Source organism: Microcaecilia unicolor, chromosome 7 (assembly GCF_901765095.1).
Source record: "Microcaecilia unicolor chromosome 7, aMicUni1.1, whole genome shotgun sequence".
NCBI classification, from domain to species: domain Eukaryota; kingdom Metazoa; phylum Chordata; class Amphibia; order Gymnophiona; family Siphonopidae; genus Microcaecilia; species Microcaecilia unicolor.
The window spans coordinates 95,692,813-95,719,138 of NC_044037.1; the positions used below are offsets into that span (position 1 = coordinate 95,692,813).

Sequence of the window (26,326 nt, forward strand, 5' to 3'; positions counted from 1 at the left end):
AGGGGATGGCAGGGGAGAGAGGAGAAATCGCTGGACATGGAGCGGAGGGGAGGGCAGAGGAGAATCGCTGGACATGACTGGGAGGGAGGGGAGAGAGGAGAATTGCTGGATATGGATGGGGGAAGAGGGCAGGGGAGAGAGGACAGCTGCTGGACATGAATGGATGGAGGGAATGGCAGGGGATAGAGGAGAGTTGCTGGACATGGATGGAGGGGAGGGCAGGGCAGGGGAGAGAGGAGAGTTGCTGGACATGGATGGAGGGAAGGGCAGGGGAGAGAGGAGATTTACTGGACATGGATTTAGGGGAGGGCAGGGGAGAGAGAACAGTTGCTGGACATGGATGCAGGGGAGAGAGGAAAGTTGCTGGACATGGATGGAGGGGAGGGCAGGGGAGAGAGGAGAGTTGCTGGACATGAATGCAGGGGAGGGCAGGGGAGCAAGGAGAGTTACTGGACTTGGAATGGGGGGAGGGCAGGGGAGAGATGAGAGTTGCTGTATATGGATGGGTGAGGACAGGGGAGAGAGGAGAGTTGCTGGACATGGATGCAGGGGACAGCAGGGGAAAGAGGAGAGTTGCTGGACATGGATGCAGGTGAGGGCAGGGGAGAGAGGAGAGTTGCTGGACATGGATGCAGGGGAGGTCAGGAGAAATGCTGGACATGGATGGAGGTGAGGGAAGACAGGAAGGAGATGCACATGGATGGAGGAGAGGGAAGAGAGGAAATGAGGTGCACATGCATGGAGGGGAGAGAGGAGAAATGCTGGACATGGATGGAGGTGAGGGAAGAGAGAGGAAGGAGATGCATATGGATGGAGGGGAGGAAAGAAAGAGGAAGAAGATGCATACTGACAGAAATGAGGGAAAGGGAAAAGAGGAGAAAAACTACACTTGGATGGAGAAAATAGATGCTGGATGGAAAGAAATAAGAGAGTGGGCAGACGCTGGATGAAAAGGGGAGAGAGAGGAGGTAAACGCTGGATGGAAAGGGGAAGAGAGGGGGCAGATGCTGGATGGAAAGGGGGAAGAGAGGGGACATATGCTGGAAGGAAAGGGGAGAGAGAGGGGGTAGACGCTGGATTGAAAGGGGGGAGAGTTAAGATCAAGGAAAGAAGAAAAAAGAGACTGGGACCAACACAATTAGAAACATTAAACAGCCAGACCACAAAGGTAGGAAAAAATGCATTTTATTTTTAGTTTAGGATAACGTAGTGTGGTTGCTGTGTTAATAAATACAGAAAATGGAAGTAAGGTGATATCTTTATTGGACTAATTTTAATACATTTTTGACTAATGTTTGGAGACCACATTTTTGACTAATGTTTGGAGACCAAACCCTCCTTTCTTGTGTCAGAACAGAATATCATAACAGCAGTATACTGTCCTGACCTGAGGAAAGAAGTTTTGGCATTTGAAAGCTAATTGAAAAATGTATTTAGTCCAATAAATATGATATTATCATATTTTCCATTTTTTGTTGTATTTGTATTTGTTAATCTATAGCACAGTGATTGAAATATGTCAGTTTTTGAAATTTGCATCTCTTTATATTTGCACAATACAGGGGGACTGAGGGGTGGGACTGTTCAGGGAAGAAGTCCTGGTGCAGGTTGCAGGCAGCTTATGAGTGGCGCTGCCACTGCCCAGGTGAAGACTGCAGCAACAGGATTTTAAGGTGGGGGGGGGGGGGGGGGGGGGAGGAGATTGCACTGCCTGTAAAAAAAAAAATCAGCACCCCCAATCATTTTGAAAAGTTGACTCCTATCAATCATTTTGAAAAGTTGACTCCTATGTGACAGACTGATGAAGTAGAAAAAGAAGTCCTTACAGAGAAGGATTGATTAGAAGGAAAAAAAGAAAACCAACTGTGGACAGTACCCATAATTCCAATTTCAGAAAGATTAGCCAGTAACAATGCGTGATCAATGAGGTTGATAGCAGCAGAAAGATACAAAGAAACAAGAACAATTTTGCCGACTTTGAAGGAAGAGTGGACTTCACTCAGGATGGCTATGATAATGGTCTCAGTGCTGTGATCTTCCGGAAACCAGACTTGCTGGGGTGAAGAGCAAAGACTTGGTCTACAAAGGCAAACTGATCGAACACAATACGTTCAGTTAATTTAAACAAGAAACATAGATTGGAAATGGGGGTGATAATTTTGTTTGAAACAGGGCTACAACCAGTGCTTTTTTTGTGTTGGTACGCGATGGTACGGCGTACCGGCACCTTTTTTTTTAGGTCGGAAGTTGTGCTGGAGCCGGCTCTCCGACGTTGTGCTGGAGCCGGCTCTCCGACGTTGTGCTGGAGCCGGCTCTCCTCCCTCCACCGAGCTAGCCTGGAGTCCCTCCGCGCCGCCAGACGACCCTTCTGCCACCCGACCCGGCCGGCACCTGACCCAGCCAGCATTTAAAAAAAATCTACAAGCAGCGGTGTGATGCCTCTCGTGAGTAAAAGAAGAAAAATCACTTCGTCGGCCGGCCTTCTCTCACTGTGTCCCGCCCTTGCGGAAGTTACATCAGAGGGCGGGCCACAGTGAGGGAAGGCCCGCCGACGAAGCGATTTTTCTTCTTTTACTCAGACGCGAGGCATCGCATCGCAGCTTGTAGATTTTTTTTTAATGCTGGGTCAGGTGCCGGCCGGGTCGGGTGGCAGAAGAGGGTCGTCTTGCGGCAGGTGGGGACTGGGTCGGGGAGGGGGGCTCAGACGAGACGGGGGATCAGATGGCTCAGGTGGCTGGAAGGAGGGGGAGCAAGGGAACAGTCGCTGGGCATGGGTGGAGGGCAGGGGGGACAGGAGGGTCACTGGACATGGGTGGGTGGAGGGGAGGGGGTTTCTGGACATAGGATGGCAGGGAGGACAGGATGGTCGCTGGACATGGGTGGATGGCAGGGGAGGGGGGTTTCTGGACCTAGGTGGATGGCAGGGGAGGGCAGGGGGGACAGGAGGGTCGATGGACATGGGTGGGTGGAGGGGAGGGGGTTTCTGGACATAGGATGGCAGGGAGGTCAGGAGGGTCGCTGGACATGGGTGGATGGCAGGGGAGGGGGGTTTCTGGACATAGGTGGATGGCAGGGGAGGGTAGGGGGACAGGATGGTCACTAGGCATGGGTGGATGGAGGGGAGGGTATTTCTGGACATAGAGGGAGGGCAGGGGGACAGGAGGGTCGCTGGACATGGGTAGATGGCAGGGGAGGGGGGTTTCTGGACATAGGTGGTTGGCAGGGGAGGGCAGGGGGACAGGAGGGTCACTGGACATGGGTGGATGGAGGGGAGGGGGTTTCTAGACATAGGATGGCAGGGAGGACAGGAGGGTCGCTGGACATGGGTGGATGGCAGGGGAGGGGGGTTTCTGGACATAGGTGGATGGCAGGGGGGACAGGAGGGTCACTAGACATGGGTGGATGGAGGGAAGGGGGGTTTCTGAACATAGAGGGAGGGCAGGGGGACAGGAGGGTCACTGGACATGGGTGGGTGGAGGGGAGGCGGTTTCTGGACATAGGATGGCAGGGATGGCAGGGGGAAAGGAGGGTCACTGGACATGGGTGGGTGGCAGGGGAGGGGGTTTCTGGACATAGATGAATGGCAGGGGAGGGCAGGGGGGACATGATGGTCACTGGACATGGGTGGATGGCAGGGGAGGGGGGTTTCTGGACATAGGTGGATGGCAGGGGAGGGCAGGCAGGACAGGAGGGTCGCTGGACATGGGTGGATGAAGGGGAGGGGGTTTCTGGACATAGGTGGATGGAGGGAAGGGCAGGGGGGAGAGGAGGGTTGCTGGACATGGGTGGATGGAGTAGAGGGCAGGGGAGAGGAGGGCTGCTAGACATGGGTGGATGGAGGAGAGAGAAGAAATGCTGGACATGGGTGGATGGAGGGCAGGGGAGAGAGGAGGGTTGCTGGACATGGGTGGATGGAGGGGAGAGGAGGGCTGCTAGACATGGGTGGATGGAGGAGAGAGAAGAAATGCTGGGCATGGATGGAGGGAAGAGAGAGGAAGGAGATGAGATGAGGGAAAAGGAAGAGAGGAGAAAAACTGCACATGGATGGAGAAAATAGGCAGAAGCTGGATCCACTGGACAGTCAAGTCTGCGGAGGACCCAGCTTTTACTTATGGATATAGAACAAGAAATGAAGAAGAAAGGAGGAAAGTAAAGATATAAATGGAAAGCAAGCCCTGGAAACAGAGTTAAGAGGACATATAGCAGCAGAATCAGATACTGGGCCAGCATGATCAGAAAAAGAAAGTCATCAGACAACACTCCCAGAGTATTGTCATTTCTTGTTCTATATCCATAAGTAAAAGCTGGGTCCTCCGCAGACTTGACTGTCCAGTGGATCCAGCTTCTGCCTATTTTCTCCATCCATGTGCAGTTTTTCTCCTCTCTTCCTTTTCCCTCATCTCATCTCCTTACTTGTTGGGGCCTTCCTAGCCTCTGAATTAGTTAGGCAGTGTAAACTCGGCTACGGCCCAAGGGCTCACCTTCCCCAGTTCCTGACAATAGGATAGTGTGCACTTTGGATTTCAGTCATTTGTCCAAAGATATAATGAAGTAATGAGAAAGCATTGGCACATAATTCGGAACACTGATGCATTTCATGATTGTGGACTTTTGATTGCATATAGGAACTGTAATTTGAAAGATATAATAGTGCCATCTACACTTCCCCCAAGGGAGTTGGTTGTGAAGAAGCAAGTTTTGGGCATGTCACATGTTATAGTTGTTCTGTTTGCAATGCAAATCTTAGAACTAAATGTTTTAATTATCCTACCACGAATGAAAAATATGAATTGAAGAATTTTTCAAATTGTAAGACAGAAAAAGTAGTTTACCTAGCAGTGTGTCCCTGTAATCTGATGTATGTTGGTAAAACTAAGAGGGGCCTTAATAAGAGCCTAAGGGGGTCTTTTACTAAGGTGTGCTAGTGTTTTTAGTACACGCTAATATTTAGGGCATGCTAAATGTTAGCAACGTCCATATACAGTGCACTCTATTTAAGTGCACGTCGGATAAGTGCATGCTCTGTTTAACTGCATGCCGTACTTTGGTCCCGTTTTTGGCACCATCAATTTCTATGGGGACAAACTTCGGTTTAGCACACCACTGATAAGTGCAAGATTCGCTTATATGCATGGTTTAAGACCGTTCCTCTGCAGGAAAGACTCCGCATAAGTGCGCGGATGGAATATGGAAGCTAATTGGCGCGTAACAACCAATGAAATTTCAAATTTACCGCCCCTTTAACTGCCACAGGCAGAATAAGCGAAAGAATGTTGTTAGAGTATACACTGGAGTTGTCGTTATCATCGTCGCGAAACTGTAAGACTTTAACACTGGCTGAACGAATAGAAGTTCTTAAAAAATTAGAAAACAAGTCAAGCATCAATTGCTAAAGAATATGATGTCAATCCTAGTCAAATTTCACGTATCTTGAAGCAGAAAGATCAGCTTCTGGAAGACTGGCAAAACAATACAAATCCACACCGGAAATGAAAATGGACGGGACAAGCTGAGAAGGAGGTAGAAGATGCTCTTCTTCAGTGGTTTTCTCAAGTCAGGAGCAGACAGTTTCCTGTCAGTGGTCCACTGCTTATGGAGAAAGCTAATCAGCTAGCTGAAAGTCTTGGACTAACTGAATTCAAAGCCACTGTTGGATGGTTGGAAAGATGGAAGGAGAGGAACAACATAAAATTAAAGAAACAGCATGGTGAAAAACAAGACACTGATGACTTTGGTGCTGGAAATTGGGTTGTTTCAGTTCTTCCTACCATCTTGAACGATTTGCAGCTTGTGACATTTTCAATGCTGACGAAAACGGTCTCTACTGGTGAGCAATTCCTGATGGAACACTTGCATTCAAACAAGCCAAAACTACAGGAGGTAAAACGTCGAAGGACCAATTGACGATCCTCCTTTGCTGCAATATGGATGAGAGTGAGAAGTTGGAACCACTCGTCATTGGAAAGAGCAAACAGCCCCGTTGCTTCAAGAATGTTCCTGTGTGATATGAGGCTAATGCAAATTCATGGATGACTGGGGAAATTTGGAAGCAGTGGCTAAAGAAGTTAGACACTAGAATGCGGGCACAAAAGCGTCAGATTTTGCTGCTTTGTGATAATTGTGCTGCACACAGGGATGATGTCAGGCTGTCTAATGTCAAGGTGGTCTTCCTGCCACCAAACACTACCTCTCTGATCCAACCTATGGATCGGGGGCATAATAGCTAATTTCAAACAACATTATCGGGCTCTTGTGCTACGTCATCTGATGAGCATTATGGATGACCAGACTGGCAAGGATAAACGTGCTGTTGAACTGGCTCGTAATCTATTACTGTTGGATTCCCTACATATTTATTTATTTGTAACATTTGTATCCCACATTTTCCCACCCATTAGCATGCTCAATGTGGCTTACATAATACCATCAGGGCGATTGCCAAGTCCAGTAGATATTAAACAAATGCAGTTTAAAATAAGGGTCAGGTAAGGTTAGAGTATACAAGTACAACAAGGGTCAAGGAACTAAGGAATATACCGTATTTTTCGGACTATAAGACGCACTTTTTTCCCCAAAAATTTGGGAGGAAAATGGGGGGTGCGTCTTATAGTCCGAAGGTAGCGAGGTCCAATTTCGGGATCGCCCTCCCCCCGAGTTCGGGATCGCCCTCCCCCCCGAGTTTGGGATTGCCCTCCCCTACTCACGTCACGCGATGTTCCCTGGTGGTCTAGTGACGTCAGGGCAGGAAAGAGCCCCCTCTTTCCTGCCCAGCGCGCTACTCTCCGTCCCCCTGTATGCTGCCTGACGGTCTCGGCGAGATTCAAAATGGCCGCCGAGAATTGAAGTCTCGGCGGCCATTTTGAATCTCGCCGAGACCGTCAGGCAGCATACAGGAGGACGGAGAGCAGCACGCTGGGCAGGAAAGAGGGGGCTCTTTCCTGCCCCGACGTCACTAGACCACCAGGGAACATCGCGTGACGTGAGTAGGGGAGGGTGATCCCGAACTCGGACAAGACGCACCGGAGCACCTAGGTTTTAGAGGAGGGAAAAAGGAAAAAAAATTTTTTCCTATTTCCCTCCTCTAAAACCTAGGTGCGTCTTATGGTCCGGTGCGTCTTATAGTCCGAAAAATACGGTACAATGTCCATTACGATGTGAGGTTTTGATGCATTACAGAGTTGAGGCATTTAAGTTGGATCAGTAGAGTAGGCTTTGCAAAACAGATATGATTTTAATGATCGCCTGAAGTTTAGATGGTCATGGATCGTTTTCACACTCTTTGGTAGTGCATTCCACATTTGTGTACCTAAGTAGGAGAAATTGGATGCATAGGTTGATTTGTATCTGAGTCCAATGCAGTTTGGATAGTGGAGGTTCAGATAGGAACGTGACGCTCTGGTTCTGTTTCTTTTCTTTTTTTTTTAATTAATTTTTATTGTCACCAATACAATGTGTAAACACATTTCACAATATCAATAATGCTGTCAAATACATACAGTATACATCCCACATAACATTTAGTGTAAACCTGTAATCTGGTTCTGTTTCTGGTCGGAAGATCTACCAAGTTAACCATGTATCCCGGGGTTTCACCGTAGATAATCTTGTGGACCAGAGAGCAAATTTTGAAGGTAATACGTTCTTTGATTGGAAGCCAGTGCAGCTTTGATCGGAGAGGTTTAGCACTATCGAATCATGTTTTACCAAATATCAGCCTGGCTGCTGTGTTTTGGGCTGTCTGGAGCTTCTTTAAGAGCTGTAATTTACATCCCGCAAATAATCAATTGCAGTAATCTGTGTGGCTCATAACCATTGATTGTATCAAGTTACGGAATATTTCCTTTGGGAAGTAAGGTCTTAGACGTTTTAGTTTCCACATATAATGGAATTAACTTAGATCTCAAGTTTAAGATGGCTATCAATAGTTACATCTAAGATTTTGAGGCTTTCAGAAATAGGAAGAGAATAAACAGGAGTGTTCAGGGTTGAGGGTTTATAATTATTGTATGGGGATGAGAGGATAAGACTGTGTGTTTTTTCGGTGTTTAATTTCAATTGGAATGAGTTTGCCCATGAATCCATGGTGTTTAGACAGCGTATGATGTCATTGGATATTTCAGAAAGGTCATGTCTGAAAGGGATATATATTGTAACATCATCTGCGTAAATGAACGGATGAAGGCTTTGACTGGATAAGAAGTTGGCCAAAGGGGACATCATTATATTGAAGAGGATTTGTGATAATGGGGAACCTTGAGGTACTCCGCAATGTGCATTCCATGGTGTTGAAATGCTTGTTTTTAATTTAACTTGGTATGTTCTGGTGATTAAGAAACCCTTGATCCAATTAAGTATATTTCCTCCAATCTCAAAGTGATCAAGTAAATGCAACAGTATATTATGATTTATCATGTTGAATGCGCTAGACATGTTGAATTGGAGGAGGAATATACTTTTTTACTGTGGCAATTTTATGTTTGAATTTAGCTAGAAGAGTGACTAGTACAGTTTCAGTACTATGGAAGGGGTGAAATCCTGACTGTGATTCATGCAGTAGTGAGAACTTTTCCATATATTCCATATGCAGAATGAACCCTTGAATCATGTTACACAGGCAACCATTGTGAACTGCTACAAGCGGGCAAGCTTTGTTAGGGATGTGGAGAGGGATGAAACAGATGCAGCTGTTGCAAACGTGTCAGTTGAACGGGCTATTGACTTCCCAGCCGGTGTTACTGAAGAGGAGTTTCATCACTAAGTAGCTGTTGATTACGATTTACAAACAGCTGATGACAGCACTGATGTCCAGATATGCGCCTACACGCAGGCAATGGCTGATGATGAAACAGATGATGAAATGAGCAGCGAGGCACATGCTGACGAAATTCAACAATCTCCTGTCACTTTTGCAAGAGCGTTGGAGAGTCTCAACACCGTGTGGGCCTATCTGGAGGCCACTGGATGTCAGTGCTGTGATAGTTTTTAAGGTCTGGCAGATGTAGTCTATGGAACTCACAGACTCAAGAGTGTACAGAGGACTATGACTGATTTCTTCAAGTAAGCCTAACGTCAGTTAATGGAGACTGTATAACGTCAGTTAACGGAGACTGTATACTGAATGTATAATAAACAGTACTGTGCATATATTTATCAGATGTCAAGCTTCTTTGGGTCACAACGGTTAAGTGCATGCTCCGGTTAACTGCATGTATTTCTTTGGTCCCAGACCCTTGCACTTAAGCGGATTGCACTGTATTCCTATAGATTCTCTAATGTTTAGCATGCCCTAAATATTAGTGTGCGTTTAAAACACTAGTGTGCCTTAATAAAAGAGGTCCTAAGGGTTGTATATTCTTTCCTCTTTTTAGGCCTGTTACTAAGGGCTAGGCCTAAGGCCCTGTACTGTCAGTTTGTTACACAAGATGCTGAGTTAGTAGGCTAACATGTGAGAACCAATCATTGCTTTCTCAGGAGCTGAGAACTGACACTTCATAACATTTGTTTGCAGCTGAGTATGTTTTTCATATAGGGTGGATGTAACCTTGTAAGTTGCTAGGAGACAGGCTGAGGACACAATCCGCCTCATAATCGAAAGTGAAAGACGCCCATATTTCGACCCAAATCGGGAGTTGGGCATCCGTTTCCCGTGGGAGCCCAAATTGGTATAATTTTTGGCGTCCTCACCTGCAGTCCGTCACGGAGACGAACAAAGATCATGGGGGCGTGTCGGAGGTGTGGCGAAGGCGGGACTGGGGCTTGGTTATCAGCCGAGGAGAGATGGGCGTCTTTAGCTGATAATTGAAACAAGAAGGGCGTTTTTGACGAGAATTTGGTCCACTTTATTTGGACCCTTTTTTTTCAGGTCCAAGTCCCAAAAAAGTGCCCTAAATGACCAGATGACCACCGGAGGGAATCGGGGATCACCTCCCCTGACTCCCCCAGTGGTCACTAACCCCATCCCACCAAAAAAAAACCCACTTTACAAACTTTTTTCCCAGCCTGTATGCCAGCCTCAAATGCCATACCCACCTCCATGACAGCAGAATGTGTTCTATCCTATGACAGCCTTTCTCTGGTTCTGATGTGGGTCTCGGGTGAGTGTGACACCTTTTCTATTAAGGGCACTGCAGAGTCACATCAGCAATGCATTGTGGTGGGTGTAGGGTATTGGGCTCCGTGATTCCACTAGCTTGTGTTAAATGCTCACGATGTTGGTAGTTAGTAGGCTCTACTCCCATGGTGCTTTTCCCTCTGCTTACTGGGTCAGAGTGTGCCCTCTTTTGTTTCCGGTAGTCCATGAGGTAGTGGCCATTTGTGTAAGACAGTTTTAGATCCCTTTCATGTGATAGCCACGTTACAGCACTTAGTTCTTTCCTTGAATGTTGCTGAAAGAGGGCATTGTACACCATTCTGCCAGCTCGGACCTACTGCTAATCTCAGTACCAATGAGACTCGCTGCCAGTGGGGCACAATCTATGATCTGCAGTTAACTGTGAATAAACATGCTTATTCAAATAAAGGACGTTTTCAGCGAGATTAGTCTTCAGGTGTGAAGGTTATACAGCAGCAACAAGTGCTGTCCCTGAAGCACTTTTAGTGGGTACTGCAGTGCACTTCAGGCAGACAGACCCAGGCCCATCCCCCCCACCTGTAACACTTGTGCTGGTAAATGGGAGGCCTCTAAAACCCACTGTACCCACATGTACTTGCCCCCTTCATCCCTAAGAGCTATGGTAGTGTTGTACATTTGTCCCTCCCATGACCAAATGGCTTGGATTAGGACGTTTCTGAGCAGGGCGTTTTTAGTATCCATTATCACACAAAAAAAACCCTGCCCATCAAAGAAAGGACCAAATGCATGGCATTTGGTCCGTCGTCCAAACCGTATTTTCGAAACGAAAGATGGACGCCCATCTTTTTCGAAAATACGGTTCGTACTGCCCCATCGTGGGGACGTTCTCAAAGATGGACGTCCTTAAAGATGGACACCCCTTTCGATTATGCCCCTCAGTGTGAGCCTAACATGTCCAGGTTGTTGCATTTGTGGAGAGAGACAGAGACAGAACACAAGGGTATTGTTCTGACTGTGCACACAGAACAGATAACTGACTAGCCAATAGGTACTGATTTTGCACGTGAACTCCCATCAGGAGAGACTGATAGAATACAGGAACAATCCATATATGGTATAACGCAACCTAATGGTGCTAGTTTATGGGAAATCACATGATTTATGAGAAATGGAATTTGCAACAGTATATATATGTGATGTCCGGGAGGTGTTAGCAGAGCAGTCCCTGTCTTTCAGGATGCGCATTTGCTGACTTACAACCTGCTTCAGGGAGAGAACTATTGTTTGTATTTTTTTGGCTCTGTGATAATAAAGGTAATTTACTGGCTGCGCCTAATGGAGTTTAATTTCTCTTCCTTATCTGTGTTTTCCCTCCCTGGGGGGGGGGGGGGGGGGGGGGGTAAGGGATGGAAATACACATTTTGGCGCTCTCTAAACAGGGACCTGATTGCCCTGTAATTAGCCTTAAATAGCCCTCTAAACTAATCAAAGAAAAAAAAGGGGGGAAAAGAAAAAAAAAGAAAGATGTCTGAGCTACTCCTACAGCTGGACTGTGGAGCTTGTGATTATTCCGGAGTTTGATATGAAGTGATGTGAAGAACCTGCAGGCTGTATTTGAATCTTATTGCAAAGGGCTAGGTGACTGCGTTCACTAGCATAAATGCAGGTGAGCTGGGTGTGGACGCGTCGGCTGCACAAGGATGCATGTCTGGAATTTTGATAGATGCCTGTAAGTATATATATATATATATATATATATATATATATATATATATATATATATATATATATTGTTGATTTTGAGTTCTCAAATACTTTCATTGGGGGTAGGAAATAGATTGTGTCTTTTAAAATAGTGTGCACCAGTGATTCCTTAGTGCAGAAAGTCCTTGTAAGTAATTGTTAACGTTGGAGCAGGATAACAACTCAGTATCTGTAGTTTGCTTAAGTACTGTTTTTCCCTTGTACTTTGTAAAATGCCATAAATTGTTAACATCTAAGGAGGAATATATTGTCAGCCACTCCTCCCGGCCGCATAATTGTCTCTCTCACTTATCCGTGCTGTCCGCTTCCGACTCCACACTCGTCCTTGCAGTTCGCTCTCACTGCCACACAGTTCCGCTAGCAAGGCGGTGCAACACAGTTCAGCTTGCCAGTCTTTTAAACAAAGTTCAGCTAGTCAGACTTTAAACACAGTTCTGCTAGCCAGGCTTCAAACACAGTTCGGCTAGCCTAGCCTTCCCACAAAGTTCAGCTAGTCAGGCTTTAAACACAGTTCTGCTAGCCAGGCTTCAAACACAGCTCGGCTAGCCAGACTTTCCCACCCCGCCCTCTTCAGCAAGGCCTCAAAACAGATCAACTTAGCTAGGCTTTAAACCCAGTTCTGCTAGCCAGGCTTCAAACACAGTTCAGCTAGCCAGGCTTCCCAACAATGCCCTCTTCAGCAAGGCCTCAAAACCGTTCAGCTTAGCTAGGCTTTTTTCCCCAGCACAGCTTAGCCAGGCTTTTAAAGATCCACCACCCTCACTTGTCAACACTTTACCTCTTGACAACCACCCGCCGGATCTCTCCTGACTATTACTCTTTTCTGATACTTTTGGGCTCCTCTAGAAGTCACTCTTCTTCTCCAGCCACTTCCTCTCCCACCTCCATTTCCTCTTCCACACCTCCTCCTCCTACCTGCTCCAACTCCTCCCATTCCATCCCCCCATTCTCCACCCCCTCCCTCAGGTGTTTCACCCTCTCCTCAGCTGATTCCATCTCCCAATCAGCCCCCTCTCCTTTCCTCTCATGTGGCTCAGGTACTCGTTTGTCCTCCTCTCTCCTATTCTTCCAGGCAGTCTGAAATCTGTGTTCTCTACGCTCCTGCCTCCGCCCCCTCCCGCAATGCATTCTGGGATCTGTAGTTTTTCCACTCTGGCTTTTCTCTCTTCCCCCCTGCATTCTGGGCTCTGTGGCTTCTCTGATTCTCACAATATATATTTTTTTCCTGCCCCTTAGGTTTGTGCAGAGCCTTGCAGTGAGCTAGTTAACTTCTTGTCACATTATTTATTATTTTGGAATGCAGTGAGAGAAAAAAAGTGTTGGAGTGGTTTTGCAGACAGCGAGACTTTCTCATTTAGAAAAAAAAGAGAGGAATTTTTTTTTAGTTGCAGTCTGTGTTACTTGATTCACTTGCATAAAAGATAGACGTACTTTTTTTCTTCCCTAAAGTTCTGGCAGAGGTTGTGCTGTTATTTCAAGCAATGTTTCTTCTTTCTGTTGCTGTCCATCATCAATGTGTGTGTGCGTGAGTGCAGACTGGCCAGTTTTCTATGTGGGCATTTGCCTTTCAATACGCTGTTTTTCCTGCCTTGTAATGCTTTATTTTAGCTGTGCAGCATGAGTTAATTGCATTTTGCATTTAAATCCACCTGCTTTCTGTTTCAAGGGCCCTGATCCAGAAACCAGAGGATTATTTAAAATGCAATACAATTTTTAATTTCCAAATTATAGGCTCTTTCTTGCCTGCTCTATATTTCTTATTGTTTGCAAAAGCACTTTAATGTTTTTAGCATGTACTAAAAATTAGTGTGCGCTAACCATCTAGATGCCCATAGGAATATTATGGGCTTCTACACAGTTAGCATGTACTAATTTTTAGCTCGCACTAAAAATGCTAGTGCTCCTTTGTAAACAGGTCTGTAATAGAACACAGGACTGCTATCAATAGAACATTCTGTGGTAGCCAATCACAAATTTGAATATTGTAAGTTGTTAGTGATTTTTCGACCTTCCATTTCAGGGAGAAGTGGAGCTATAGATAAAGTCCTATTATAAGCTAAACAGTGGTTCATCTTAAAATTGTGCACATTAACTCCAAAAGGTCTTAATCAAGAGATGGACATTTCAGTTTTGTTTATAATATAAGTTAAGAGATTGACACATTTGGGAATTTTGTTTCTGTTAGTATTAAATGTATGTATATTATTTATGTGATTTTATTAGATGTGCTTTTTTGCAGTGTGTTAATGAGTTGACCAATTTAAGTTTTAATCTTTTATTGTACCACCTTTTATTTTAGTTGTGGTATTTGTTGATATTTATATTTATGATTTCTGTTTCATTTTAATCTTTTGAATCATTGCCTGTTATGAACAAGTGTTATTTAATGTCTACCTTTTGCAACATTATAGGGCCCTTTTACTAAGCCGCGTAGGCACGTTCACAAGTCCTACGCATGTCAATTTTGAACTACCACTCAGGAACCACATGGCCAGGGTGGTAAATTCATTTTTTACTCTCGTCCACTAAGCATGCTGGAAAATTTCCGTGGCATGGCGCTAACCAGGTGGCAATCGGCATTGTATGCGTATAGACCATTACCGCCCAGTTAACGCATAACCTCTTCAATGCTGCATTCGGCACCTAACTCTTACCGTTCACTAAATCCAGACTGCCCCAATTTGACCATCCCTATCGGACTGTCCGTTCACTTGTCTCTTAGATTGTAAGCTCTTTGAGCAGGGACCGTCCCTCTATGTTAAATTGTACAGCGCTGCGTAACCCTAGTAGCGCTTTAGAAATGTTGAGTAGTAGTAGTAGTTTACCACTAGGTCAATGGGTGGCAGTAAGGTCTCAGGCCCAAAATGGACACATGCCCATTTTTATTTTACCGCACGTCCATTTTAGGCCCCCCAAAAAAGGCCTTTTTTTGCATGTGTGCTGAAAAATGGACCTGCGCGTGTCCAACACACATGTCTACACCAGCGCAGGCCATTTTTCAGTGCACCTTAGTAAAAGGACCCCATGTTTTATATATTATTTAATGTACATCTGCTGCATTTCGATGCTTGTATTTCCTTCTCTCTAGGTTGTTTTAATCAAAGTCGCTGATTTCTTAAATGAATGTATTTGACACCATTATTATTTCATTTTTGAGATGTTTTGGTCCCGGTGTCATTTACACTCTGATATGCATTCTAGGCTTAAGCACGCAGCATTCCAATGTTTTTATACTCTTTTTTAATTTAAATTCCACCAGCATTCTTGTTTGAATAACAGGCATTGTGTAGCAAATGGCTATATTATGTATATGGTAATATTTATTGCAATTTTTGTATTTGTATTTTACTCATTTGCTTGGTTGTTGGGGTTTCTTTTTTTTTTTTTTTTTTTTTTGCATCCTTCATTTTAATTTTTTCCTCCCCTTTTTTGAAGGGTTCAAAATGAGATTATCTTCTTATGATGTTTTGGTTAAAGCTGTAATTTAAAAGAAACATTAAGTTTTTACCTTTGACTCTAAGAGAGGAAGATATGAACAACAGAGGGGCTCTTTTACTATGCCATAGGAGGGCAAACACACAAGTTGTGTACACCAAATCAGCACTACCGCCGGGCTAGCGCATGCACCTGGTGCTAATTCTGAGTTTGGCGCACACTGAGTCCCACAGTAGAAAATAATTTTCTATTTTCTACCCTGGGGGCATTCCTGGCGGTAATCAGCAGTTGGCACATGCTGCACAATTACTGCACAGGTAGTGTGTGTGCCCTTACCGCTAGATCCAATGGTGGCGGTAAGGGCTCAGACCGTAAATAGATGCACGCTGTTTTTATTTCAGTGCACACCCATTTCCTGGCCCATTTAAAAAAGCCCTTTTTCCCAGCCGCAGTAAAGAAATGGCCTAGCATGCGCCAAAACACGCGCCCACACTACTGCAGGCCACTTTTTACCACGGCTTAGTAAAAGGACCCCAATGTGTGTTTGACGTTGCCTGCTTCTAGCTGGTGTTGCCATCTGTATGCCTTTGATGAAACTTGCTGGGTGAGTTTTACATTATGCTTCAGTTCTGTGCATGTTACTATTGGCTGCTTTGTCTCAAAATGTGTTTTTGTGAGGTCTGATTTATCTTTTTTTAATATGTTTTGTAGTTGTTTAGGAATGTTCCTGGTTACTTATGTTCTTTCTAGGAATAAGTGTTATATGATTGACTGACCACTGTGAATAATTTAGAGATTTTTTAAAAATGTATTTATTTGTTGCATTTTTATCCCACATTTTCCCACCTATTTGCAGGCTCAATGTAGCTTACATTATGCCGTAATGGCGATCTCCATTTCCGGAATGAGAAATACAAAGTGGGATTGCATTAAAGTTTTATTTATTTATTTATTGCATTTGTATCCCACATTATCCTACCTCATAAAGTGACATGAGTAAATTAAGCAGTCAGGTATAGAGAGTTCATTACCGGAATGAGAAATAAAGTGGTATTGCGTTAAAGTTCATTAGTGACAAAGTATATAATCAATCAAGTATAGGGAGTTCGGTGTTCAGTACCAACCCTCAATGGGGTAACATACCCCAAAACAACACTCTCTGGCAAGACCAGTAGCTGCTGCCCCAGAACTCTCTCCATATATCGAATAACTTTTAGCCAGAAAGCTTTAATTACTGGACAGGCCCAAATAGCATGATAAAAAGTATTTGTGGAGCTATTACAACTAATAAGTACATAAGTAATGCCACACTGGGAAAAGACCAATCTGCTTATAATCAAAAGAGAAAAACGCCTATATTCCGACCTAAATCGGGTCATGGACGTCTTTCTCACGCGGGTGCCCAAATTGGTATAATCGAAAGCCGATTTTGGGTGTTTCCAACTGCACTCCGTTGCGGGAACGAATAAAGTTGATGGGGGCGTGTTGGAGGCGTGGTGAAGGCGGGACTGAGGCGTGGTTATCGGCTGAGCAGAGATGTGCGTGCTCGGCCGATAATGGAAAAAAGAAAGGCGTTTTTAGAGAGAACTTAGGTCACTTTTGTTGGACCCATTTTTTTCACAAACAGGTCCCAAAAAAGTGCCCTAAATGACCAGATGACCACCGGAGGGAACCGGGGATGACCTCCCCTGACTCCCCCAGTGGTCACTAACCCTCTCCCACCAAAAAAAAACGAACGTTAAACACTTTTTTTCTAACTTGTAAGCCAGCCTCAAATGTCATCCCCAGCTCCATGACAGCAGTATGCAGGTCCCCGAAGTAATTTTAGTTTAGTTGGTGCTGCGCGGGACCCATGCAGAGAGGAAAAATCGGAAGTAAAAAAAAAAAACAAGCAAGTGCAGTCAGGGACGTCTAAATTACCAGGATAGTAAATGGAGGATTTGAGCCAGCAACCTTCTGATTACAAGCTCGGAGCTCTAGCCAGTGCACCACATTATTCAGTGGCTTAGATATCCTTCCCTTTCCATTAAATCCCTCCAAGGTTCTGTCAGCCAATCACAGCTGTTTAGCTGACACCGATGTCAGCTAAAGGAGCGGTGATTGGCTGACAGAAACTTGGAGGGACTTAATGGAAAGCGAAGGACCTTTATGCAACTGAATAATGTGGTGCACTGGCTAGAGCACTGAGCTTGTAATCAGAAGGTTGCTGGCTCAAATCCCCCTTTTACTATCCTGGTAATTTAGACGTCCCTGACTGCACTTGCTTGTTTTTTTTTTTTACTTCCGATTTTTCCTCTCTGCATGGGTCCCACGCAGCACCAACTAAACTAAAATTGCTCTGGGGACCTGCATACTGCTGTCATGGAGCTAGGTATGATATTTGAGGCTGGCATAGAGGCATCTCAGGGGGACCAGTGCACTACAAATGCTGGCCCCTCCCACGACCAAATGCCTTCGATTTGGTCGTTTTTGAGCTGGGCTGCTTCTGTTTCGATTATCGCTAAAAAACAAAAACACCCTAATCCAATGTATTTTAGAAAAAAAAGATGGACGTCCATTTTTTTCGAAAATACAGTTCGGCCCGCCCCTTCACAGACCCGTTCTCAGAGATGGACGTTCTTACACATAGGCGTTCACGTTTGATTATGCCCCTCCAAGGGTCCATCGAGCCCAGCATCCTGTCCATGACAGCGGCCAATCCAGATCAAGGGCACCTGTCAAGCTTCCCAAACGTACAAACATTCTATACATGTTATTCCTGGAATTGTGGATTTTTCCCAAGTCAATTTAGTAGCGGTTTATGGACTTGTCCTTTAGGAAACCGTCTAACCTCTTTTTAAACTCTGCCAAGCTAACCGCCTTCACCACGTTCTCCGGCAACGAATTCCAGGGTTTAATTACGCGTTGGGTGAAAAAACATTTTCTCCGATTTGTTTTAAATTTACTACACTGTAGTTTCATCGCATGCCCCCTAGTCCTAGTATTTTTGGAAAGCGTGAACAGACGCTTCACATCTGTTCCACTTCACTCATTATTTTGAATACCTCTATCATGTCTCCCCTCAGCTGTCTCTTCTCCAAGCTGAAAAGCCCTAGCCTCCTTAGTCTTTCTTCATAGGGAAGTCGTCCCATCCCCGCTATCATTTTAGTCGCCCTTCGCTGCACCTTTTCCAATTCCACTATATCTTTCTTGAGATGCGGCAACCAGAATTGAACACAATACTCAAGGTGCGGTCGCACCATGGAGCGATATAATGGCATTATAACATCCTCACACCTGTTTTCCACACCTTTCCTAATAATACCCAACATTCTATTCGCTTTCCAAGCCGCAGCAACACACTGAGCAGAAGGTTTCAGTGTATTATCGACGACGACACCCAGATCACTTTCTTGGTCCGTAGCTCCTAACATGGAACCTTGCATGACGTAGCTATAATTCGGGTTCTTTTTTCCCACATGCATCACCTTGCACTTGCTCACATTAAACGTCATCTGCCATTTAGTCGCCCAGTCTCCCAGTCTCGTAAGGTCCTTCTGTAATTTTTCGCAATCCTGTCGCGAGTTAACGACTTAGAATAACTTTGTGTCATCAGCAAATTTAATTACCTCGCTAGTTACTCCCATCTCTAAATCATTTATAAATATATTAAAATACACTGGGGGAAATCTATATCACCCATTCTACTCAATCTCGACCGTGAGGTATAGGTCCTAAAAATCACTCTTCCCTGACATTCTCTGAGTTTTGCACTGCATGACCATCACGGAATCTTACTCATACATTTTACCAAAACTCGCGATGTAATCAGTATCTGCAAGCCCTGCGACCATCGTTGAGCAAGAAGGCCGAGATCCCTTTGGGGGTAGAATTTCAGTAATCTCCTATGAAGCAGTGATATTGAGATAGTGTCATTCGACACAATCTCATGAAACTTGATGGACACATCAACACCAAAGGAGGACTTGGGCAACGTTGAGACACCAGTATATAGGCAAATCTATCCGCCCAATCTATTGTGTCGAGAGACAGCGACTCTAGGGCCTTGATAGTACTATCTGGGTCCAGTTTTTGTGTTGATTGAAGCAGGGGCGTAGCCAGACTTCCGTGGGAGGGGGGTCCAAAGTTCGAGGGGAGGGGGCACATTTTAGCCCTCCCCCCCCCGGCGCCGCCGCCATTGCCGCCCCCCCCCCCCCACGTCTTTTCCGACCCCCCTCCCGCCGCGAACCCTCCCCCGCCGCCGCCTACTTTCACTTTTGCTGGCAGGGGACTCCACTCCCCGCCAGCCGACGTCCTCTCCGTCCTGCTCCTGCTCTTGTTGCATGCATTGCTGACGTCCTGCACGTTGTACTCAGAGTTCTGTTCTCTGAGTCTGACGTCACACGTACAATGTGCAGGACATCAGCAATGCATGCAACAAGAGCAGGAGCAGGATGGGAAGGACGTCGGCTGGCGGGGAGTGGGGTCCCCCGCCAGCAAAAGTGATGGTAGGAGGCGGCGGGGGCGGGTTCGCCGGGAGGGGGGTCCAGGCTGGAATCTACGTGGGCCCAGGCCCCCTCAGGCCCCACGTAGCTACGCCACTGGATTGAAGCCCTCTATCCACCTATAAGTACATAATTATTGCCACACTGGGCTAGGCCAAAGGTCCATCAAGCCCAGTATCCTGTTTCCAACAGTGGCCAATCCAGGTCACAAATACCTGGCAAGATCCCAGAAAAACTCAATACATTTTATGATGCTTATCCCAGAAAGAAGCAGTGGATTTTCCCATCAACCTAATAATGGTCTATGGACTTTTCCTTTAGGAAGCCGTCCAGATCCTTTTTAAACACCACTAAGCTAACCGCCTTTACCACATTCTTTGGCAACAAATTCCAGAGTTGATTCAATTTATTTTAATTTGTTTTTACATTTTTTTTAATAAGTACTGTTTTTATATGTTTTTTAAAATATGTACTGTATATATGTAATTGCATACATCTCCCACACCTATATTCAGAACTGTTTGTATACCATATACTTGTTTTATACTTCTACTTTGATACTCAAAATCTCTATGTAACAATAAATGATTACGTTATAATCTATATACCACCAAGAACGACACATTGTAAGCCACACTGAGCCTGAAAAAAGGTGGGATACAAATGCAATAAATAAATATCCTATATAATAAAAACCAACGTCAACGTTCTGAAGCTAACTCCGTGGCTTCAATGAAGGGTTTGAAGCTTCTGAAGCTCAGGCTCCATCTCTGTAAGCTCCGCCCTCGAGAACTTCCAGGTTCGTCACAAGCAGAAGTGACCAACCACATGAGGTTTCTCGGCTTCAGAATGTTGGAGGTGCATTCTACTAAATAGGATTGGTCAGTTCCTTGAAGCACAGCCAGAGCTCAGCGTCCTGCACAGTAACGCTCAGACACCAGAAAGAGAGGGGGGGGGGCCTGACACCAGAGAGAGGGAGGGGGGGCCTGACACCAGAGGGGGGGGGAGGTATCTATATCACACACACACTCTCTCTCTCACAGTCAATGTCTTTCTCTCACTCTCACACACTGTCTCTCACACACTCTATGTCTCACACTGTATCACATTCACTCTCTATGTGTCACACAGTCACTCACACACTCTCTTGGTCTCATACACTCAGTCTCACAGAGAGTCTGTGTCTCACACACTCTCTCTCGCACACATTGTATCTGTGTGAAACACACTCTCTCTCTCACACACTGTGACTCACATACGCACTTGCACACACTCTCATTCTCACACACACACTCTCTCTCACAGACACACTTGCACCCAGACTCACTCTCTCTCTCTCTCACACACACACACACACTCGCACATACACTCTCTCAAACATACACACTCTGAGGAAAACCTTGCTAGCGCCCGTTTCATTTGTGTCAGAAACGGGCCTTTTTTACTAGTATATATACTATTAGTTGGCTCCTGATGCAGCCCATTGATAGGGTGAAATGTGATTCACGTTGTTCTTTTTGTTATCTTGAATCTGTTGGAATAAAGCTCTACCACATTTGAGACATGTTTCTGCCTTATTATTGGACTGCTTGTGGGTAAAATTATATAGCATTTTCTGCTTATAAAGCATGTTTTACACATAGAAAATGATTCTTATAAAATTGTAAGTTATAGAATATACACTAATGATATTCAGGTTTTTTCCCCCGATAATGTCTGGTGATGATGTCCCCCTGGAGTTGAAAAGATGTATGGACTCGATAGGTAAATGGATCAGAGACAATAAACTGCTTTGAACTTAATGAAAACTGAAGTTGTAGTGACGGAAAGGCAAATGATCTCCACACTAATTGTAGATTGTATGGTAAATGGGGTGTCTATTCTTGTGAAGTCATCTATGAAAAGTTTGGGTGTCATTTTAGATTCCCAATTGCATTTTAAGGAACAAATAGGGCAAGTTGTGCAGACCTCTCTTTTTTTTTTTTAATCTTGAGGAGGTTGTTGAGGCTGAAGCCTACATTACATGCTTATGATTTTTGGATCATTGTACAATGTCTGATTTTGATTAAATTAGACTTCAGTATTTGGGTATTGCAAAGTCCTGATGAAGAGCACTCCAAGTTATCCAGAATTCTGCTGCAAGATTAATTAAGGGGAGTAATCGATTTGAACATGTCATACCAGTGCTCAAAACGTTTCACTGGTTGTCTATTCAGTATAAAGTATTGACATTGATTTATCAGACATTGTATGGAGTCACTCCATTGCACCAGTATACAACTGTGCAAACCTTTATGTCAGCTGTGATCAGGTAATGATAGATGCCTTGTGGCTCCTGCTTTGAATTTGATGCCTTATGCAGAGATGACAGCTTGTGCTTTCTCAGTGGCAGGTCCATTGCTCTGGAATGGGATCCCAGGACATGTTAGATTTTGTTCTACAATACAGCAATTTAAGAAAATCTTTAAAAGATCCATCTCCTTTTGCAAGCCTTTTCTAATGTGTACAAATGTGTTTTGCAGTAGATTGAGAGCTTTCTCGTAGCCCAGACATTTTTTTTTATTTATTTGTTGTAAATTGCGTGTTGATTTGATTACTTTTTTAAATTAGATTTTATGTATGTTTTATTTGTAAGTCACAGGATATAGACAAGGTATAATTTTTTGAAAATAAAAATAATAAATAATATTTTTACACAATTGCATATAGAATAAATTTAATTTAGGCAGAGCTGGGGAAAAGTTACAATGTACATATATAGTTTATGAAATACACATGCACACATGAGTACACATTTAGGGGCCCTTTTACTAAGCCGCGTAAGCGTCTATGCCCACCCAATGCATGCCAATTTGGAGTTACCACCCGGCTACCACGTGGCTCTTGCGGTAATTTCATTTTTGGCACACGTCCGATACACACGTTCGAAAAATAATTTTTATTTTCTGGCGCATGTCCGCCATGCATGCCAAGTGGCATTTGACTCATGAAGGTCATTACTGCCCGGTTACCACGTGAGACTTTACCTCTAGGTCAATGGCTGGCAGTAAGGTCTCAGGCCCAAAATGGTCGTGTGCCAATTTTTATTTTGCTGCACGTACATTTTCAGCAAAAATTTTTAAAAAGGCATTTTTTGCAGGTGTGCTGAAAAATGGATCTGCGCGCTCCCAAAACACGTGCCTACAGTACCGCAGGCCATTTCTCAGCACACCTTAGTAAAAGGACCCCTTACACATTTATTGATATAATCTAAGATAATTTTTATGAAATTTTATAAAATCAGAGACCATTGTAGGAGCCTGTTTTTAAGAGGTGCACAGACACTTATATTACGTTTGTAAAATACACCTACAAATGCTGGCTTTTTTGACATCTCATATAGGCACTATATTATGAAATTAACTCCCGCAATGTTTACTCATTGTTGGGATATTGCCATCATACACGGTGTGCAGCATTTTATTAATTCAGGAAAAAAAACAGTTTTGTGCTTTTCTGGTTGCTTTACATAAGCTTCCTTTCAGTTCCTTATTTCTCAGACTATAAATCAAGGGGTTGAGCAGTGGAATTGCAGTTATATACACTACAGTAAGCAGTTTGTTAAGGTCCATAGAGTAATCGGACTTGGGTCTCATGTACACACCAAAAGAGGTCCCATAAAATAACAGAACAACTGTTAGGTGAGAGGAACAGGTAGAAAATGTCTTTTGTCTACCTTTAACAGAATGGATTTTTAAGATTGCAGAAATAATGTATACATATGATATAACTGTTAATATGAAAGGGGTAAAAACTAAAAGTGAGCCTTCAATATAATTTATATTTTCAATGACAGAGGTCCCCGAACATGACAGAGTCATCAATACTGTGATGTCACAGAAGAAATGGTTAATTTCGTTGGAGCTACAGAAAGATGATTGTGATATTAAAGTAACATGAGGAACTGGAATTTGAAATCCAATCATCCAGGAAACAATGGCTAGTGTTATGCAGACTTTCCTGTTCATGATGCTGGTGTAACGCAAAGGATTGCAGATGGCAACAAAGCGATCATAGGCCATGGCGGTGAGAAGATAGAACTCAGCATTGGTGCAGGCCAGGAACAGGTACATCTGGATCATACACTGCATGAAAGAGATGGTCTTATTCTGTGCTATGAGCACTGCTAACAGTTTAGGCACTGTGACAGTCACATAACAGATTTCAAGGAAGGACAAGTTGATAAGGAAGAAGAACATGGGGCTATGCAGATGGGAATCAGAGCACACTGTGAATATAATAAGAAGGTTCCCTGTCAAGGACATTAGATAAATAATCAAAAACACAAGAAAAAGGACCAACTGCATGTCAGGAAACTCAAAGAATCCCAGAATGATGAATTCGGTAACAGAGGTGTAATTCGTCTTTTTCATTTCTCCCATTCTGATTAGCTGTGAATTAAAAATGGACAAAATAGAAAATTAAAATAATTGTATCTAAAGGATTGACATTAGTTCAGGATGCCTAAGTAGGTAGTCCAAAAATTTGCAGCCCTTTCCAAGGATTATCCTGCATTTAGCTACTGGCACTTTTCTGTATAGAAAACAAAAACACGGCACATATATAACTTTATCTGTATTATGAAGAGGCATTTATAAAGGTGAGTTTGACTTTATTTGCATAATTTTAAATTTCCAACAGTATGGACATATTTTAATTCATAAAAAATATCAACACAAGTTAGTAGCCCAAATTTGTATAGGTCACATATGTCTGGAAACATGTCTAAGTCCTGTTCCCCAACATGTACCATGTATTTGAGCATGAAGCCTTCTATAAAATATGTGTGTCTCTATCTCCAAAACAATATCTACAAAAAAAAAGAAAAGATGGCAATGAAAATTACCTGATCAATATTCAGCCGATGATGTCCATAGGTTTTTAAAGGCCTGACTGTAGCTAGATAAATTAGAACTGGATTTTCAATATCAGGCCATGTCCAGGCACCAGCATTGAATATGTGGTTATTACTAGACATGTGCTAGCCATCTGCGCTTATGTGGGTCATGGTTGAATATTGGTTGGACCTGGATAAGATAGACTCAGTGCAACTCCCCCCATCCCTTGTATTGCCGCCCACCCCAATTCCAGTCTCCACCAAAACTAATCCCGCCATCTAATCAACCTAGGTGAAGTGCACCCCCCATTTCAATCCCATTCCTGGTTTCTATCCAGATCATCCATTCCCTTCTCCCATTTGACCCCCCCCCCCTCCTCTGATTCAGTGCTAGATTATGTGTTTTGATCCCAACCCAAGTTCTGATCCTTCCAACAATTCTAAGCTTCTCCCCTTTGTATCCAAGCCCAGGTCTTCTACCCTCCCACCCTACACCACTAAGACATACTAGGTGATCCCTAGGGTCTAGTGAGACATGTTTATTTTATTTTGTTTTGTCTGTTGCATTTGTATCCCACATTTTCCCACCTTTTTGCAGGCTCAATGTGGCTTACATGGTTCCGTTTACGGCGTTAGCCGGTTCCAGTCTGAACAAATACAATGTATAACAAATACACAAGGTGATGTTGTGGTAGAATGAGGTACATGTGTGATAGGTATAATTGGGGGGAAGTTAGAAAGGGGGAGGAAGAGTCAGGTAATGTCCATTACGGTCTTTGGTTACGTTGTGTCGCAGGTATCCTAGTATTTTTATGTTGGGTCAGTGGGGTATGCTCTTCTGAACAGGTCTGTCTTTAGTGCTTTCTGGAAATTTAGGTGGTTGAGCATAGTTTTTACTGCTTTTGGTAGTGCGTTCCATAGTTGTGCAGTTAAGTAGGAAAAGCTGGATGCATAGGTGGATTTGTATTTGAGTCCTTTGCTGTTTGGGTAGTGGAGGTTTAGGTATAATCGTGCTGATTTTTTGGGTGTTTCTGGATGGCAGGTCGATGAGGTCTGTCATGTATCCTGGTACCTCGCTGTCAATAATTTTAAGAACAGTCATGCAGATTTTGAAAGTGATACGTTCTTTGATTGGTAGCCAATGCAGTTTTTCTCGGAGTGGCTTGGCGCTGTCAAAACGCGTTTTTCCAAATATAAGCCTGGCTGCTGTGTTTTGGGCGGTCTGAAGTTTCTTTATAATTTGATCCTTGCATCCCGCATAGATTCCATTATAGTAGTCTGCGTGGCTTAGTACCATTGACTGTATCAGGTTATGAAATATTTCCCTTGGGAAGAATGGTCTCACGCGTTTGAGTTTCCACATTGAGAAAAACATTTTCTTTTTGGTGGATTTCACTTGGGACTCTAGTGAGAGGTTACAGTCGATTGTTACTCCAAGAATTTTCTGGCTGTCTGAAGCGATCCCCTTCCCATTACTGCCCCATCAACTACAGGTTTCAAAATAGTGGCACAATTTTGCTCTTATAGAGAAGGAGGACATCCAGCAGTAGTACTGGAAGACTAACATTAGGATTCATTGCCTCCATTTTGAACCCCGGTGCCAATGAGGCAGGATCATTCATTTCCTATCCTCCTAGGCACCAGGGATCACCTCCAGATAAGTTCTAGAGGTGCCTAGGGGTCTGGGAGTTGATG

The 26,326-nt window shown here is 44.1% G+C and overlaps 1 protein-coding gene across 1 annotated transcript; it reads right to left on the minus strand.

Moving 5' to 3' along the window:
• Positions 1 to 23,222: 23,222 nt before the first annotated feature.
• On the minus strand, positions 23,223 to 24,167 carry LOC115475047 (olfactory receptor 5V1-like). Its single transcript, XM_030210784.1, has one exon. The coding sequence runs from the start codon at positions 24,165 to 24,167 to the stop codon at positions 23,223 to 23,225; it is 945 nt and encodes a 314-aa protein (XP_030066644.1).
• Positions 24,168 to 26,326: the final 2,159 nt, after the last annotated feature.